Source organism: Moschus berezovskii, chromosome 2, assembly GCF_049115385.1.
Source record: "Moschus berezovskii isolate FMDL1 chromosome 2, NW_MosBer_1.0, whole genome shotgun sequence".
Lineage (NCBI taxonomy): Eukaryota > Metazoa > Chordata > Mammalia > Artiodactyla > Moschidae > Moschus > Moschus berezovskii.
The window spans coordinates 94754256-94769601 of NC_142461.1; the positions used below are offsets into that span (position 1 = coordinate 94754256).

General features: G+C 40.3%; 2 protein-coding genes across 15 annotated transcripts in view; one reads left to right on the top strand and one right to left on the bottom strand.

Annotated features, from left to right (window-relative positions):
* Positions 1-9543, bottom strand: part of PRPF40A (pre-mRNA processing factor 40A) — a 57034-nt gene extending 47491 nt beyond the window's left edge. For 3 of the 8 annotated variants that reach the window (XM_055398874.2, XM_055398873.2, XM_055398872.2), the window contains exons 1-2: positions 9272-9543; positions 7900-8031 (exon numbers count right to left, since the gene is read on the bottom strand). In XM_055398874.2, coding sequence (XP_055254849.1) covers positions 7900-8031; positions 9272-9355 — 216 coding nt within the window. In that variant the 5' untranslated portion in view covers positions 9356-9543. Of the gene's footprint in view, positions 1-7899; positions 8032-9145 lie in introns of all 8 variants that reach the window. The other 5 variants (XM_055398871.2, XM_055398870.2, XM_055398869.2 and 2 more) reach the window with 3 other exon arrangements.
* A 353-nt stretch (positions 9544-9896) lies between these two features.
* Positions 9897-15346, top strand: part of ARL6IP6 (ARF like GTPase 6 interacting protein 6) — a 68687-nt gene continuing 63237 nt past the window's right edge. For 4 of the 7 annotated variants that reach the window (XM_055398880.2, XM_088829447.1, XM_055398879.2 and 1 more), the window contains exons 1-2: positions 9897-10923; positions 12382-12435. In XM_055398880.2, coding sequence (XP_055254855.1) covers positions 10524-10923; positions 12382-12435 — 454 coding nt within the window. In that variant the 5' untranslated portion in view covers positions 9897-10523. The remainder of the gene's footprint in view (positions 10924-12381; positions 12436-15346) is intronic. The other 3 variants (XM_088829449.1, XM_055398878.2, XM_055398877.2) reach the window with 2 other exon arrangements.

Consider the following 15346-nt stretch of genomic DNA (forward strand, 5'->3'; position numbering starts at 1 on the left):
ACCCCTCATGTTGCCCCTTCTTTAGTCTATTCCCTAGCTATCTGTTAGATAGGAACTTCAGTTCTTTAAAGACATCTAGTAAATACTGTAAAACCATTACTTTCAGTAGGAATCAAAACAAGCAACAAGAGGTCAATCCTAGATTAAGGATCACATTTAGTGCTGGCTCCTCAGTGTCACTTTACACATCACTCAACTCTAGGCCTTATTATTTCTCTCTAAAATAGGACATTCATCTAGTCGATCCACTTTTTAGTCTGGTTGGATCAAGTTCAGTAGGACATATGAATCAGTTATACACAAACATGGTGATAAAAATTATGATTTTTAACACAAATTAGGTTTCAGTTCTACTCCCTGAAACCTTACAAAACTATACGAAAAAAAAGCAAGTAAGGAGTTTAAAATATTAAGTCCACTGTCTCTTGTTAAACCCCAAACTTCTTAAATGAAGGTACGGAAAATATACGTGACACAAAAACTTAGAAAGAACCTGAATAAAAATGTCCTCTTAATTTTTAAAAAGCTCTAAACATACTGGGAACACACACACAAATTGTGGTGTTTCATGTCACATACTTAAAGATTTTATAAAACTTACTCTAAAAAGTCAACTAAGCCTCTTTCCGGATTCAAGTCCTCTGGGACACAAGCAAAGAGGGACATAAGACTGTTACTACCCCAAATGCTTTAAACTAGATTTAATATTGTATCTAGCTAAATCATTAGATATTTGTCTACATGAAACTTAATTACACAGATATAGCAGAGACTCAAAACACTTGTAGACAACTTTATGATTAGTCCTTACGTCTGTAAAAGGAAAGAAAGAGTAATTGTCTATTTTATTTAACAAAAATATGATAAAAATATGCAATAATCTTAAAACTACTAAAAAAATCATCTTTCTGAGAATTAACAACTTTCTTGATACCTGAGGACCAAATAAAGTATACCAAGGCCATGTTTTTAAACATACACTTAATGCTCATTCGTTAATCAAAATTTAGAAAGTCTTAGCCCAAACAGATCAGGAGCTAATTATGAAAATTATTTTAAAAATAAATCTAAGATAAATAAGATGAAAATTTTGTTTAAAAAAAAATCCTAAGACAACGCAAACTACATTTCAGCTCAGTTCTCACTTGCTGGCATGTTTAGTCCTTTAAGCGATTTAGCAAACAGCAACTCTCAGATTTGGAGAATATTCAGATTTCCACTTTGACTGCAGTGGATTATTAATTAAGAAAGAAGCAGATTTTCTTTCAAGCCCGACATGCAAAATATCACATATTTAGTGACCACTAACTACAACGAACCATTTGTAATAAGTAGAAGAAACATGATTACTTGACAATGGAGAAAAAAGCAAATATAAAAGTCATCTTCACTAGATATTCAAATATCTACAACTATCATGAGAATCCAATCAGCAGTTCAAAGATGAGAAAACCTAGCTTGGCCAGGCATCTGAGTAATTCCTTAAAGTTCCCTGAGTGCAGGGTACACATACAGGGTTCATCTTTGTACTGATGCATAGTCAAGAAGAGGCTTAACGTCTACTGACTAAAACGGACAATGTCTACTGGCTAAACTGACAATGGAAACATGAAGGTATGGAAATAGGAAATAAGAATGCAAGACCAATGACAACTTTATGAGACACTGTATATCCACAGATTCCTACTTATAATCCTTTACAACTTAGGTCAATTATTTCTACAAAAACTCTAGTACACTAGTACATGCTGCTAAGTCACTTCAGTCGTGTCCGACTCTGTGTGACCCCATAGACGGAAGCCCACCAGGCTCCCCCGTCCCTGGGATTCTCCAGGCAAGAACACTGGAGTGGGTTGCCATTTCCTTCTCCAATGTGTGAAAGTGAAAAGTGAAAGTGAAGTCGCTCAGTTGTGCCCGACTCCTAGCAACCCCATGGACTGCAGCCCACCAGGCTCCTCCATCCATGGGACTTTCCAGGCAAGAGTACTGGAGTGGCTTGCCATTGCCTTCTCTGACACTAGTACATAGCTGTGTATATATATATAGGTGCCAAATTTGTACTATCTGATATACTACTTTATAATGACCAGAAGTTATGCCATCAAAATTTCTAATAAATCCAATTAAAAACCAACAAGTTAGCCTGTTGCAATCTGTTCTTTCCTTATTCCTTTATTTGGGATCCTGCCTTGTGGTATGCAGTATCTCAGTTCCTCCACCAGGGGTGGAACCTGTGCCCCTATCCCTGCAGTGGAAGCACACACTTAACTACTGGACCACCAGGAAGTCCTTTTATTCCCTTTCCTTTTTGATTTCACCATTAATAAATACATTTGTTGCACTTTACAAGCTGTTACATTTATGGGTGTGCAGTTCAGTCGCTCAGTCGTGTCTGCTCTTTGCGACCCCATGAATCACAGCACGCCAGGCCTCCCTGTCCATCACCAACTCCCGGAGTTCACTCAAACTCATGTCCACAGAGTCGGTGATGCCATCCAGCCATCTCATTCTCTGTTGTCCCCTTCTCCTCCCGCCCCCAACCTTTCCCAGCATCAGAGTCTTTTCCAGTGAGTCAACTCGTCGCATGAGGTGGCCAAAGTATTGCAGTTTCAGCTTTAGCATCAGTCCCTCCAATGAACACCCAGGACTGATCTCCTTTAGAATGAACTGGTTGGATGTGTGTTAATACTTACTAATTTCAATGTTGCCCTGGATTTCCTTGGGAGCTCAGAGGGTAAAGTGTCCACCTGTAACAGGAGACCTGGGTTCAATCCCTGGGTTGGGAAGAACCCCTGAAGAAGGGAATGGTAATCCAATCCAGTATTCTTGCCTGGAGAACTCCAAGGACAGAGCATCCTGGCAGGCTACAGTCCACGGGGTCGCAAAGATTCAGACACAACTGAGGAACTAACACACACACATACATTTATGTGTGTAAATATGCCCTTTTGTCCGAAAAGCAGACTAAATGGGTAAGTGTTCCCAATCCACCATTTCTCACAAAATGTTAAATTTCAGGCAATGTTAATTCTATGCAATGTGATAGACAAAGCAAAATAAACAGACAAGGCGGGCAGTAATGGAAACTGCAGAAGTGGGGGAGGGAAAGATGGCTAAATAAAACTGAAAATACTAGGTAAAATGTTTTAAAAGGCTCCAGCAAAACTCGACGTCGTTAGAAAATACTGCACCCTGTGAATCTCAGAGGAGCAAAGGCGTACAGTTCATTCTTCCAAAATGACACAGTCTCCCTAACATCTCTCCAAGTAATCCCCGTGTACTTAGAAATAATACTCTAGCTGAAGTTTTTGAATAAATTCAGACTTAAATAAATTGCTATGTAAACATAATGAAACTAAAACCTATCAAAATCTCACTGTATTCATAGGCCAAAAGTTATAACAACACGTTAGGTATGGGTCAATCTGTTTTTTAAAATATACTCACCTAGGTAATATAAATGCATAAAGAAAGTTACCCAGATTCAACAATCTGTAAGTAGACAACCTAAAAAAAAAAAATTCTCTTTGTCACTGGCTAATGTCCAATTACACCGGAAGGACTTTGTGAACACCCAAAAATGATGATAACTTAAAAGCAACAACAAATCAACTTATAACGTTAGTCATAGTCAGATCAATCTAAGATACCAATATACTGGATTTTTCTGGAAGGCCTATATTTCAAATCATTTCTCCCTAGGGTATGGAAAAATATGTGGTAAAACTTAAAGAGATGATCACCAATGAAGTCATACAGCCAGAAATACACTTGCCTGTAATTTAAATGGAAGTAACTTCTTTAATTTTATTCACCAAACAAAAATTACTTATGTATTTCATCTTATTTATCTTCCATTTTTGTCAAATGAAAAATCAGTAGTAAAGGCAGACTAAAAATAAGTGGTAACAATGTAAAGTCATAAGTAACTACTGAAAACAGTTACATGTAACTGTCTAATCTCCTGGTTTATACTGCAGGAAAGAGTATCTGTGTTTGTTTCATTCATTCAACAAGTAATTTACTGAGCACCCATGATGTGCCAAGAACTGTGCTCAGCACTATAGACTTCTTAAAAGTTCAGATCACAGCCTTTGCCCTCTAAGAGCTTACAATCTATTACTCACTGAAAAGACAAAGCAAGTAAAACCATAATAAAACAAGGCTAGAATAAGTGAAATAGAGTTATGGGCAGATTATATAGGATTTTATTTTGATAATCTGAAGGGGAGATGTATGCTGGGCAAATTTATTGCTAAGGACCTCTTGGAGAAAGAAGGCAGGACTTGAAATGGCAGAATTTAGGTAAATAAAGTAAAGTTCACAGTGGTAATGAGCTGGGGGCAGGAGAGCAAGAAAAACACAAGCTTGGTCGTGAAATAATATAATCACTTAAAATACCATGAGAAGACCAGTCAGGGAATGCAAAGGCATGCAGCTCAGAATCATGCTTTGAATTATACAACAGGAGATCACTGAAAATTAAGTTGTGGAAAGTAGATGTTAAGCTATAGGTACAGGAAAACACTGGAAATTCTACGGCAAGAAAATAACTCACTAAATCTAAATCTAAAGTTTTTGGGGGGACAAGCTTGAAGAAAGAAAACTAGCTAAAAAATTATAATGATATGCAAGGCATGATGTAGCTCAGATAGCAACAGGAGTAGAAATAAGATCTATAAAAACCTGCCTTATTCAATATGAGAACAAGAAAATCCAACTTAAAGAGGAATTATTCATTTATCAATTTAACGAACAAAAGCAAAAAAGAAAACACTGAATAACTGGAATTAGGGAGGCAATACTAATTTTCTTATATATCAACCCATAAAATCTTATATGTTATATCATCTATCCTTAATCAAATGATCTAAATTGAATCATAGGCTGTTAGAGCTGAAAGGGACCTTAATTCTTTTACTCTACTTTTCTCATTAAAAGAAGAGAAAAATTAAGAATTAAAGAAAGGAAGATTCTCTTGGGCTTAAGTGAAGACAAAATCACCTGTATAAGGACAGTTTATGTTGTAGAAAAGACGACAGAAGAGTAAGATGTGAAAATATTTTAAAGCAAAACATTATTTACAATACACATGGAGAAAGAAGACAGCTTCAAACATATCTTAATACAAGCTCTTACTGGAAATAACATTTATACAACCTGTAAGGTCCCTTCCAACTGTAAGATCCTATAATTCTACAAAAATAGAAGCAAAATTTTCCCATCTGAAGCTACTGTACATAAGAAAGGTAAGTTTAACTTACAGGATAAACTTCAAAGAGTATTATTAAGCTCTGGATAAACTTCAAAGAGTATTATTAAGCTCTATTTGATAATTTCCAAATGCTTATTACTACTAACAGACTGAGTCTGAATTCTAAAATGGGCATTCTAGGTTATCTTCTGAAATAAATGAAAACACACTACTCCTTTAATCAAAATCATTGCTCTAATTTCAAAAAATACAAACTCTGGCTAATGTAGACTGTTACGTTCAGTCTGCATATTATTTTACAAACAAGTTTTAAAATTTCATGTCACGTTCAATAGCATTCCAAATACCACAATCATTTAGCAAGTAAGACTGCCACCAATTATAGTCCTCAGCTGGCCCCAGAATGAGATCTTAACGTGAACTAGACAATAAACATGAAGGTTCTATAACCTTCAATTGCAAAGTCGAAAGAATCTGTGAATTAACTTTTTAAAATTGGATGGCAGAACCCTACCAACTTTGTGTCACTGCAGCCAACTATATAGGCACCCTGCTCACTACTCACTAACACTTCTGAGTTTGGGTAGAAAGAAGACATGATACAGAAAGAAAGATCAAGTTTGAGAATTATCAACTTATTTTAAGGTAGTTTTTTATAGGGTTTTAAATTAGATTCCTGGATACAGGATTATATTATTCATGCCCTCTCAGTCTGCTATATCACCTAAAAAAGCATTTGTTTTACCAAGATTTGGGCTCCATATTTGTTAGATACCAAGAGGGAAAAAAGGGAATAATCTAATTTAAGGGGGAAAAAAAGGGATTCTCTTGATTTCCTCAAAGCTGGACTCTTAAATCATTCAATCATTATCCTAGAAGGAGCCAACAGAGATAGACAGACTTTTACACATCTAAATAGTCAGGGTAAGCATAAAGGCACAAAAGCTTAAAGGGCATATCCTGGTCTAGGAAAAATGTAGAAGAAAACCACAAGGTAAAAGTATCTGAATGAATGTGTACCAAGTAGCAAATAACCTTACTAGGAAGATGGTCACTATAAAGTAAAGAGAAAGGGCCATAAAGCAAACTGTGACCAGCTTATGTCAATGAGATACATGAATACTTAAAAAGTAAAATAATATCTGCATGTTACTCAAAATGACTAGCTGGTATCTTGGTTTTGGCAGTGCAATAGCACCAGTACAGCAAGGGTAAGCAGGTCAATCCCTTGCAAAACTTACCTTGATTGGCCCAATGGAAACAGAAGGCCCCAGAAAAGAGAGAAGCATCTGGCAGTAGCAAATTGTTTTATTTTATCTTTCTGTGGAAAGAAACTAATTTTAAATAAGAACCAGAGCATTTAAAGAATAAATATTTTTTAAAGCTCATTATCTAGTTAGAGCAGCTCTACTAAGAAAACAAGAAGAGCTCCTTGCTCTTTAGAGATGGAATGAAACAGAAGAGGAATCCGAGTTGTTTCTCCATCACCTAGGGAGTTTTAAAACTTGTGTTATCCTAAAGTAACATTTATAGTTCTTTTAAGAACTCCTACAAGTAGAATCTTTTGGGCCTGGTGCCTTTGAATAAAGACTTTTATACAAAATTAAGGGCTATATTCTAAATAAAAAAGAGAATAAACCACTTGACATTAAGCCCTTCTACTCTTGAGTTAAAAAAAAAAAAAAAGACACAGAGTGAGCTCCTTTCTCCACTGCAATTTCACCAATTTAACTCAAACCATCAAGGTTTAAATGATTATCAAAGCAAATGATGCCCCCAACTGGCAGAAAGCTCATACCTAATTGACTGGCTTTCCAAAATAAGTGTTAGCCTAAACAGTTGATGATTTATCCAGATACTAAGTGGAAAGAACCCAGCCACCAAAGGATATGTGTATTACAGAACCTAACAGGGGGCATAAAATTATTTATGGTAACCAAACCTGTTACCTTTCTTCACTGTATTTTTAGGAATTCAGTTTTACTGAATTCATTGAGTCAGCATTAGAACCTTTTGGTCCAAATCACTCCCACAAAATGTCTGTTTACAATTTATGCTGGAGATGGAAGGGATAGCTAGCTCAAAAGCAGGAGTGCAGAAGCAATAAGCATTTAAGAAAACAAAACAAAAAAACTAGTGGAAGTGGAAAATAATCTACCTATTTGGCACCATCCTATGAAGAACCAAATCAGAGCAGAATCTTCCCACATCCACCCCCACCACACACATACACACACGACAGGAAGCTATTTCAGAAATAAAATTCATTCTAAGTCAAAGGCCTAAACAACTGCTGTTTTCAGATTCTATGCATGTACAACGTCCACCGACATAAACTGTACTGACATAGCAAATTACTTCAGTTGACATTCTTGGGGGGAGTAAAGCCATTAAACTCAAAAGCTTAGAATATACATCGCTACTTTTAAATTAAAAATACAAATAAAATAAAAACAACTCAGCTTTGTTACTGCAGAAAGCAAACCTCTTATACAGAAGATTTTTCAATACAATCAAAATCTGATTAGTGTCATGATTATTCAACATTTCACTTACTTAAAAACATTATTTTGACATAAAATGAAACAAACAGCTGCAAGTATTGACCCAGATTTTGAAATTCTTTGACGTAAGAATACCACAGGCAAAGGTAAACAAATAAATACAAAACAAAGCATTCTTACTTGTCCCATTGGTGGTCCTCCCATTGGGGGCATCATTTGTGGCATCATTCCATGAGGTACAGGAGGCATATTCGCTCTCTGACCCATAGGATGCATTCCCATTGGGGCATAATGCATGCCAGGGTGCCCCATCTGAAAAAGAGGAACAATTTAAAAATTTGCCAAGTTTCAATAAATGCTTCTCAAAAATTTGATTCCTAAAAATCAGTTCTGTGTATGACATATTTGGCTAATGTTCTACTCAATTACTTAGTTTATACTTTCTTGTCTTATATAAAAGATTCACACCAGTGTTTATGAGCTTGAACCTGATCAAATTTCAGAAAATGGAAAAAGTTAAAATCAGTACCGGACACCTAATTCATAGTTTCTTAGAGCATGCTGATTTAATCAATTGCCATTTGGCTTGCTAAACTGGGAGGAAATGCATGTGGAGGCCAGCTTAACTGTTATGGTGCAAACCACAACTTTGTCCTACTTCACAGATATAAGACAGCCAACTATGTTTATTTTATAACGTCACATTATCAAGTTCATTTCTAAGCTGATTTTAAGCTTTAGAACGCTGAAAATTTACCCAATTAACTGAGATGAGGGCTGGTCTTATAAAAGACAAGCGTTGGTACCCGGGGACACTTCACTTCTAACAAACAAACATATCATCTCCTAATAGAATCTCTAACACAGCTAAAATTACTTATGCAAAAAAAATATTTTTCCCCCCAAAGACTAAGCTGTTATTTATAAACACTGAACGTAAACAACTAATTTAGGCACCTCAATGCGCTTTTCATAAGACAACTCCTTTCTTTACGTGTGTCCATTGTTTCAGGTCGTAAAACCAGGTAGTTATCTGCTGCCAATTCTCCCAGCTATCCCTCCGCAGCGGACACCACTACTATTAGCTAAGATTCTGGCAGATTCTGTTAAAAGTCTACGGAAAAAGTCTCCGTCTCCGCCTCCCCCTCCCTGCTTAACCCGGCCTACCTCTCCAAAACGCTCACCCCGCCCAGGGCCCAGCACCTCCACCGCGCATCTGCCTAGGCCGAACCTACTAACTTCCAGGGTCCCACTTCCTTTCCTTTGTGCATCCCCGCTCTCCATTTCCCTCCCTCGGAACAAATCCCACCATCTCGAGCTCTTCCTTCGTCCACTCTCATCTTCTTCTCCTTTTGGAGAATGCTTCCTGTCTCTCTGACTCCGTTTTTCATTGTGCCGCTTTCCCCCTGCCCCACCGCTCCCTTACCGAGGGCCGTCTCCTCAGGAAGCCGTCAGCAGAGACCCAAGAGCTGGAGCAGAGGCTTGAGCCGGACAATCTCCGCTCCCCGTCCCCGAGACCCCGCGAGGGAGGATGGTTCTCCATTTCACTCACCATGAGGCCTCCACGCTCGGCTCCAGTCCCCGGCCTCATCGTCGGGCTCAGACTGCTCCGCCGGCGGCCACTGCCGCTACACATACCAACAAGAAGCGATCTGAGTGGCTGGCGCCCGCTGGGGCCAAAGGTTAAAGGCTGCCCTGCGCTATGGGGCGGGAGCAGCGGGGCCAGTAGGCTGACAGACTTCCCCGCTGTCCAATCAGACTGCGCTACCGACTCGCAGCTCTTCGGCGATTCGCCCCCAGCCTCAGCCTAACTCAGCGTCGCCTGCATGGAGTTGGGGGAGGGGGACGGAAGAAGTTTCTGCGCCGATTCCCCTGCAGGGAAAAACTCCACCAACTTTCCCCGGGGAAGGGAAGACAACGGTGTCCCAGCTTCACGAACTTGGACTGCCACACCCCATAGGGGGTGGACCAGTGGAGGCCTGCCACCTTCAACCCGCCCCGCCCCCCCGCCGCCGAATTACCTATGCTGCACAAACCTGAGGCCGCCAGGGGTGGGATGGGATGGGGGTGGGGTAAGCAGCCTCTAGCGTTAGCGGTGAGCGGGGCCGGTGGCGTGCGCGCGGGACTATAGGCCGAGGAAGGGGGCGGGGCAAGCTAGACGAGGGGTCGTCAGGAGCGGGTTCGAGCGCCTTACACGCCAGCTGGCCTGCGCGCGCCGGGGTGGGGCGGGGGCGGAGGCCTGCCCCGCGGCGTGGAGGGAAGTTGTGGTAGGGGCGGGGAGAACAATGTGAACGGGAAGGCGGTGTTGGGCAGTTAAGGGAGATGAGGGCGCCAGGCGCTGAGCGTCCGTTAATGAGGGAAGCCGGGAGAGACTGCAGGTGTAGAGGAGCAGATGGGAGAAGGCAAGCAGGTTCGGGAATGAGCATTGGCGGGCGCTAGGACCGGGCGCAGAGGAGGTGCGGCTTTGGGACTGAAGGCACGCGCTAGTTTAGAGGTGACGCGAAGGCGGCGGAGGTTTCTGGCGGAGAGACTAAACGCTGCAGGGAAAGGAAACTCGGCTGCCTTGGGCCTCGGTTCGCCTTCCCTCGTACTGCTTGCGGGTGGTGCTGTGCTCCAGGGGCGCTCAGCCTCTCGTCGGCCCCACGGCACCGTTCTTGCCCCAGCGCGCACCCTTGCGCACCCCTGCGCGCCTGGGCCTAGTGGTGGAGGCCGCCGGGGCCCCGGCTGCTCATTGGCCACTGCGACCGCGGGGCGGGGCGCGAGGGCGACGCTGGCCCTCCGAGGGCCCGACTGTCTTTCCCGCCATGTCGTTTGTGGAGAGCGGGAGGCGTTCGGCCCCTCTGCGCCGCGGGCCCGGCACCCCTGTTCCGTTCGCTCGACCTGCGTATTCCGTTTTCAGTCAGGGAGATAGCTGGGGTGAAGGCGAAGTCGAAGAGGAGGAGGGATGCGACCAAGTGGCCCGTGATTTGCGGGCGGAGTTCTCGGCCGGGTCGTCGTCGAAACCCCGAAAGGACCCGGTACTCCGGCCAGATGGGGACGGATCTCCGGTTCTGCCCGATAAACGCAATGGCATTTTCTTGGCGGATGCGGGAGGTAAAGCCCTGGCTCGGCGTTGGCCGGTCCAGGTCCTCTCAATTCTCTGTTCGCTGTTGTTCGCCATCCTCCTTGCCTGCCTGCTCGCCATCACCTACTTGATCGTAAAAGGTACAGAAGGAAGCCCGGGCCTTGAAAATCTATCCAGAGTTTACTTCAGTTGAGCCTGGACGTGGCCGTTGGCTTTATCGCCCTCACCCCCATCGAAGGCAGCAAACTTGGTAGCTGGTTTCATCCATACGCCTCATCCGCACCTTTCTTTGGTCTTCCCCTTTGTCTTCTCTTTTCTTAAAAGTAGAAGACTTTGGTCGGTGATCAGGAGGCCCATTTTAAGAAAGGGTCTTGTTAGGTTGGTAGTCTTGAAAAAATGAAATCAGTGAACACTTGGGGATAAAATATTGGTCAAATCGAGCAAAATGCAAAACAACTGTCCTTAGAGGAAGGCGGTGAAAAGGGTAATTTTAAAAAGCTATACAAGTTCAAAGACTTTAATCCGCAAATGGTTAGAGGTGTACAATCCACGTGTTTTGTACACATTGAATTCCTGAAGAACAAGGATTCCCATTGCACAGCCCAAAATATCTACTTAGGTAAAATAGTCCTTCTTGGGTTTTGTACTAGGTTTGCAACCCAGTGTATTGGTGAAATTCTGTTGCAGAGCAAGATAGCCTGTTCTTTCTGTGATGAACGGTTTTACATTTCTGTGTCTGAAGTTGAAATACTGGCCAGGTTGAAATAGAAATAAATATGCCTTGATAGGTTTTCCAGAACTTATACAAATGTGTTATGTGTTTGGATATTTTACCGTGGGAAGAATCAGACCTGAGGTGAAACCTCAGTTCTAACTGTGTGATTTTGGCTAAGTTATTGGGGGAAAAAAACTGCCTTAGTTTGTTGTATGAAAAGCACCCAACCCGTCACTCGAGTATTAGTTTTACTTCACTAAGTAGAATTAAATCTATTAAATTATGGTTTTTATTTTCCCTCCTTGCTTCGGGCCCCTCATGAGCTGTTCATGGCATCTAACACCTCTCCATGCTTGGTTTTCATACAGAAGAGAGATTGGCATGTTAATGTGAAAGTTTGACCTCTTCGTACAATGGTACTGGGTGTAAACTGTCAGTGTTAAATATTTGGGTGCCAGTGTTTCATTCCTCTACCACTCCCCTCCCCTATTTTTTCAAAGCAGCTCAATTTTCTCTTGTAGGTAGTTATTTCTGTTTTACTCAGAGAGATTGCCTTTGTTCATAAAGTCATAAAACTTGGTAAGTGGAAGTGCATTGCAGAAGACCTTAAACTGTGCTAATTTTGGGGATTAAAGAGCTGAATTCAAAAAACTAGTAATTTGCCTTGTATAAAATGTCTTGGGAATAAAAATTCCCATTTTAAATATATAGCAGTTGATCATAAAGACATCTTATTTACTTACTGAAGGTCACGTAGCTAGTAAATGGAATCCAGATTTGAACCCAGTTGTTTGCATCTCCAGAGCATTTTCCAGAACTCTGCGTCTTTCTAGCCTTTGAGCTTCTGTTCAAGTTATAAAATCATCTCTTTTTGTATTTACAGAGTTACATGCTGAAAATTTGAAGAATGAAGATGATGTAAACACTGGACTGTTAGGTATGGACCTTACTGTCACTTGATTTTTGAGCTCACCTTTGTTTTTTTGTGTTTTAATGATATACAGGTTTGGATAAAATACTTAATATATTCCCTGTGCAGTGTTGTTTCACTCTTCTTCATTTGTATATGTATGTGGTATGTTTTGTTAGACTTTCTTTTTATGTATGAGTATATGTTTGTTTGTAAGCCAGACACACTAGGAATATGTTTTGAACACAACTGTATGTATCAGACCCAGAGAATACTTAACATTTTTAGTTACCTTTGGAAAAGCCTCTTTACACTTCTTCCCAGGAAGTAAACAAACAAACAAACATTTCCCCACAGACTTAACAAAGATAACATCTCAAGCAGGCCTCAGAAGTTTTAAGTTCAAATCTCCTTATAAGCAACTGGTTTTTTAAAAAATATGAAAAGCCTTGGGTATACTTACCACAAGCTAGTTGTGACTAGGAAAAAGGCCTGAATTTCTATAGAATGTCAGTAGAATGCTAGTTTACAGATTTTTAGTAAAAAGTTCAGTTATTTAATCTTTATTTTTCTCTGCCAAAATAATTGTGAAGAGTTCAGAATTTTACCTGTCTGGCATATTTTACTCCTATTTGCTATAATTTATTTGGCTGATCACTCTGAATTGGGGATGAGGGCATGGGAAATGATTGAGAGCCTATCCCACTTGTTATTCCCTCCCCCAATCTTAGCTAAACTATTTAATCTACCTCTTCAAGGCACATGTCCTCATGATTAGGACAACAGAGTCCACCTGATTTTGCAGAACGGGAAGCTTTTGTCTTCAAATTATGAACAGATTAGTTTGCTGGGTGTCCCATTAAAACTTGTCTCTGCTTGTCTTAACTTCCGGCCTGAGAAAACCTGTCCTTTTCAGTTCCTCATTTGTTAGTGTGCCTCTGTGTGTTCAACTGTTGCATCTCTAAAATCAACAGTGAACAGAAGGCTTTTCATCGCATTTATTGATCTGTCAACTCTTGCCTGAAAGGAACAATATATAAGCCTAAAGGCCTGGTAAGAAAGTTAATTTCCAAAGGAGCTGAGACACTGCTATGCTCATGGTTGTTTCTGTGAAAGAAATGTTGATGGGGAGCCCCATTTATATTTTTTTTAAAGGTTCATGATGAGCATTGGGAGTTGATTGATGCTAATGACTAACAGGATTAGGCTGTTACAGTGTTCATCTTAACTAGTGAGGTAGTCCCACCAAAAGATGTGATTAATACTTTCAGCTGGCTTTGGAACTCATCTCCCCAAGTCTTCCCTGGGTGGCATTGGAATCACTGCAGAGTTCGTAGGGCTTTCCTTTTATAATTGTCCTGTAAGCCTATTTTTCAGATAAATTAATAAAATAAAACTTAAGGTCATTTAGTTGAAAATCACATTCCAGCCATTCCTCCTTGAAGTTATTTTCTGGCCAAATTGATTGCAGTAATCATATATAACATTGAACTATTTTCCACATTTGCTTTTCTATCAGCATTTTCCTAAATTTTATCACATTTAGCAGTTAGTCCTATTTCCAATTTTTGCATTTTTTTTCCTAGTTTTTTAACTAGGAAAGTATCAGAAAGAATGATAAATGATCTTTTATTTGAAGCAAACCTGAAGTACGTGCATAAAATTATAGAAGGAATTGCCTTTAGCAGACACTCCTTAATCTGAGACTGTTGTTATCAAATGTAGTGCTAGTACTTTTACAAACACTGTAAATAGTACTATACAGAAATTGTAATCAGACTTTGTGGAGTTCCTTCAGTGTCTAAAAGGTTTTAAATTTGATCTTTGGTTCCTATGACATCTATTAGTAGTTACCTTTAAGTCCCTTTTGTGGCTAGGAGCAGATTCCTAGCATCTTGCAGTGTCAAGGACTGTTTATTTTTTAGCTGCCCATTTACTGCTTGTTTTATGCTTGAGATGTTTCCAGGCTTCTACACATTTTCCAGAGAAGAGATGACTGACAAAGATGAAGCCTGCTCATTTAAAGAGTTGATCATTGATTTCTTTTCTTCTGCAGAGTGATAAGTGAGACTTTGTACCATCATAATTGAATGATACAGAGCATTAGAAATATGGTAAAAATTTCCAAGGAGAAGGATGTGTTGGGAAATGACCCATTCTCTTAAAAAGGTGCAAGTTGGTAGCAATGGACTTAGTTTCTTCGTCACAGTGAAAGTTGATTGAAACCATAAACTTGAGCTTTTTAGTGGGTGTATAATATGAACCTTCAGAGAAGGCAATAGCAAGCCACTCCAGTTCTCTTGCCTAGAAAATCCCATGGATGGAGGAACCTGGTAGGCCGCAGTCCGTGGGGTCGCTAACAAAAACAATACAGGTTATTATCTGGAATTTATCAATGTTCAGCTGAATTATTAGTCATTAAATCATTACAGGTCTCCTCTTAACACGTAACAGTAGTAATGAGACCCAGACAATAGGAGCTCTATTTCTCAAGAAATTGTTTTATTATTGTTGGTGTGGTACTACCTGGCCCAGCTGATGGAAAGGATGTTTCTTAAGCTAATGAAGGCAGACTTGAGTTAGCATCAGAATCACCTGGAAAACTCGTTAAAGCATTTTGCTGGACTTCACCTAGTCTAGTTTCTGTTTCAGTAAGTATAAGGTAGAGTCCATAAATTTTCATTCCTCATAAGTTTCTAGGTGATGCTCACGCTGCTAATTTACAAGAATCACTAGTCTAGTAGTTTTTATTCCTCAGTTGTAGCAACAGCAAACAAACAAAAAAACCCTGAAGATTTTCTTACTCTGAATTTATGAAATTCAGACCCTATCCTTAGTCTCCTGGATCAAAGTTAAAGTCATCTAATAGGCTGCACTCTCAGTATCCTCTCAGGGTCTGTTGGACCCAGTCTTCATTTTTAAATTTTCTTGAGCAGTT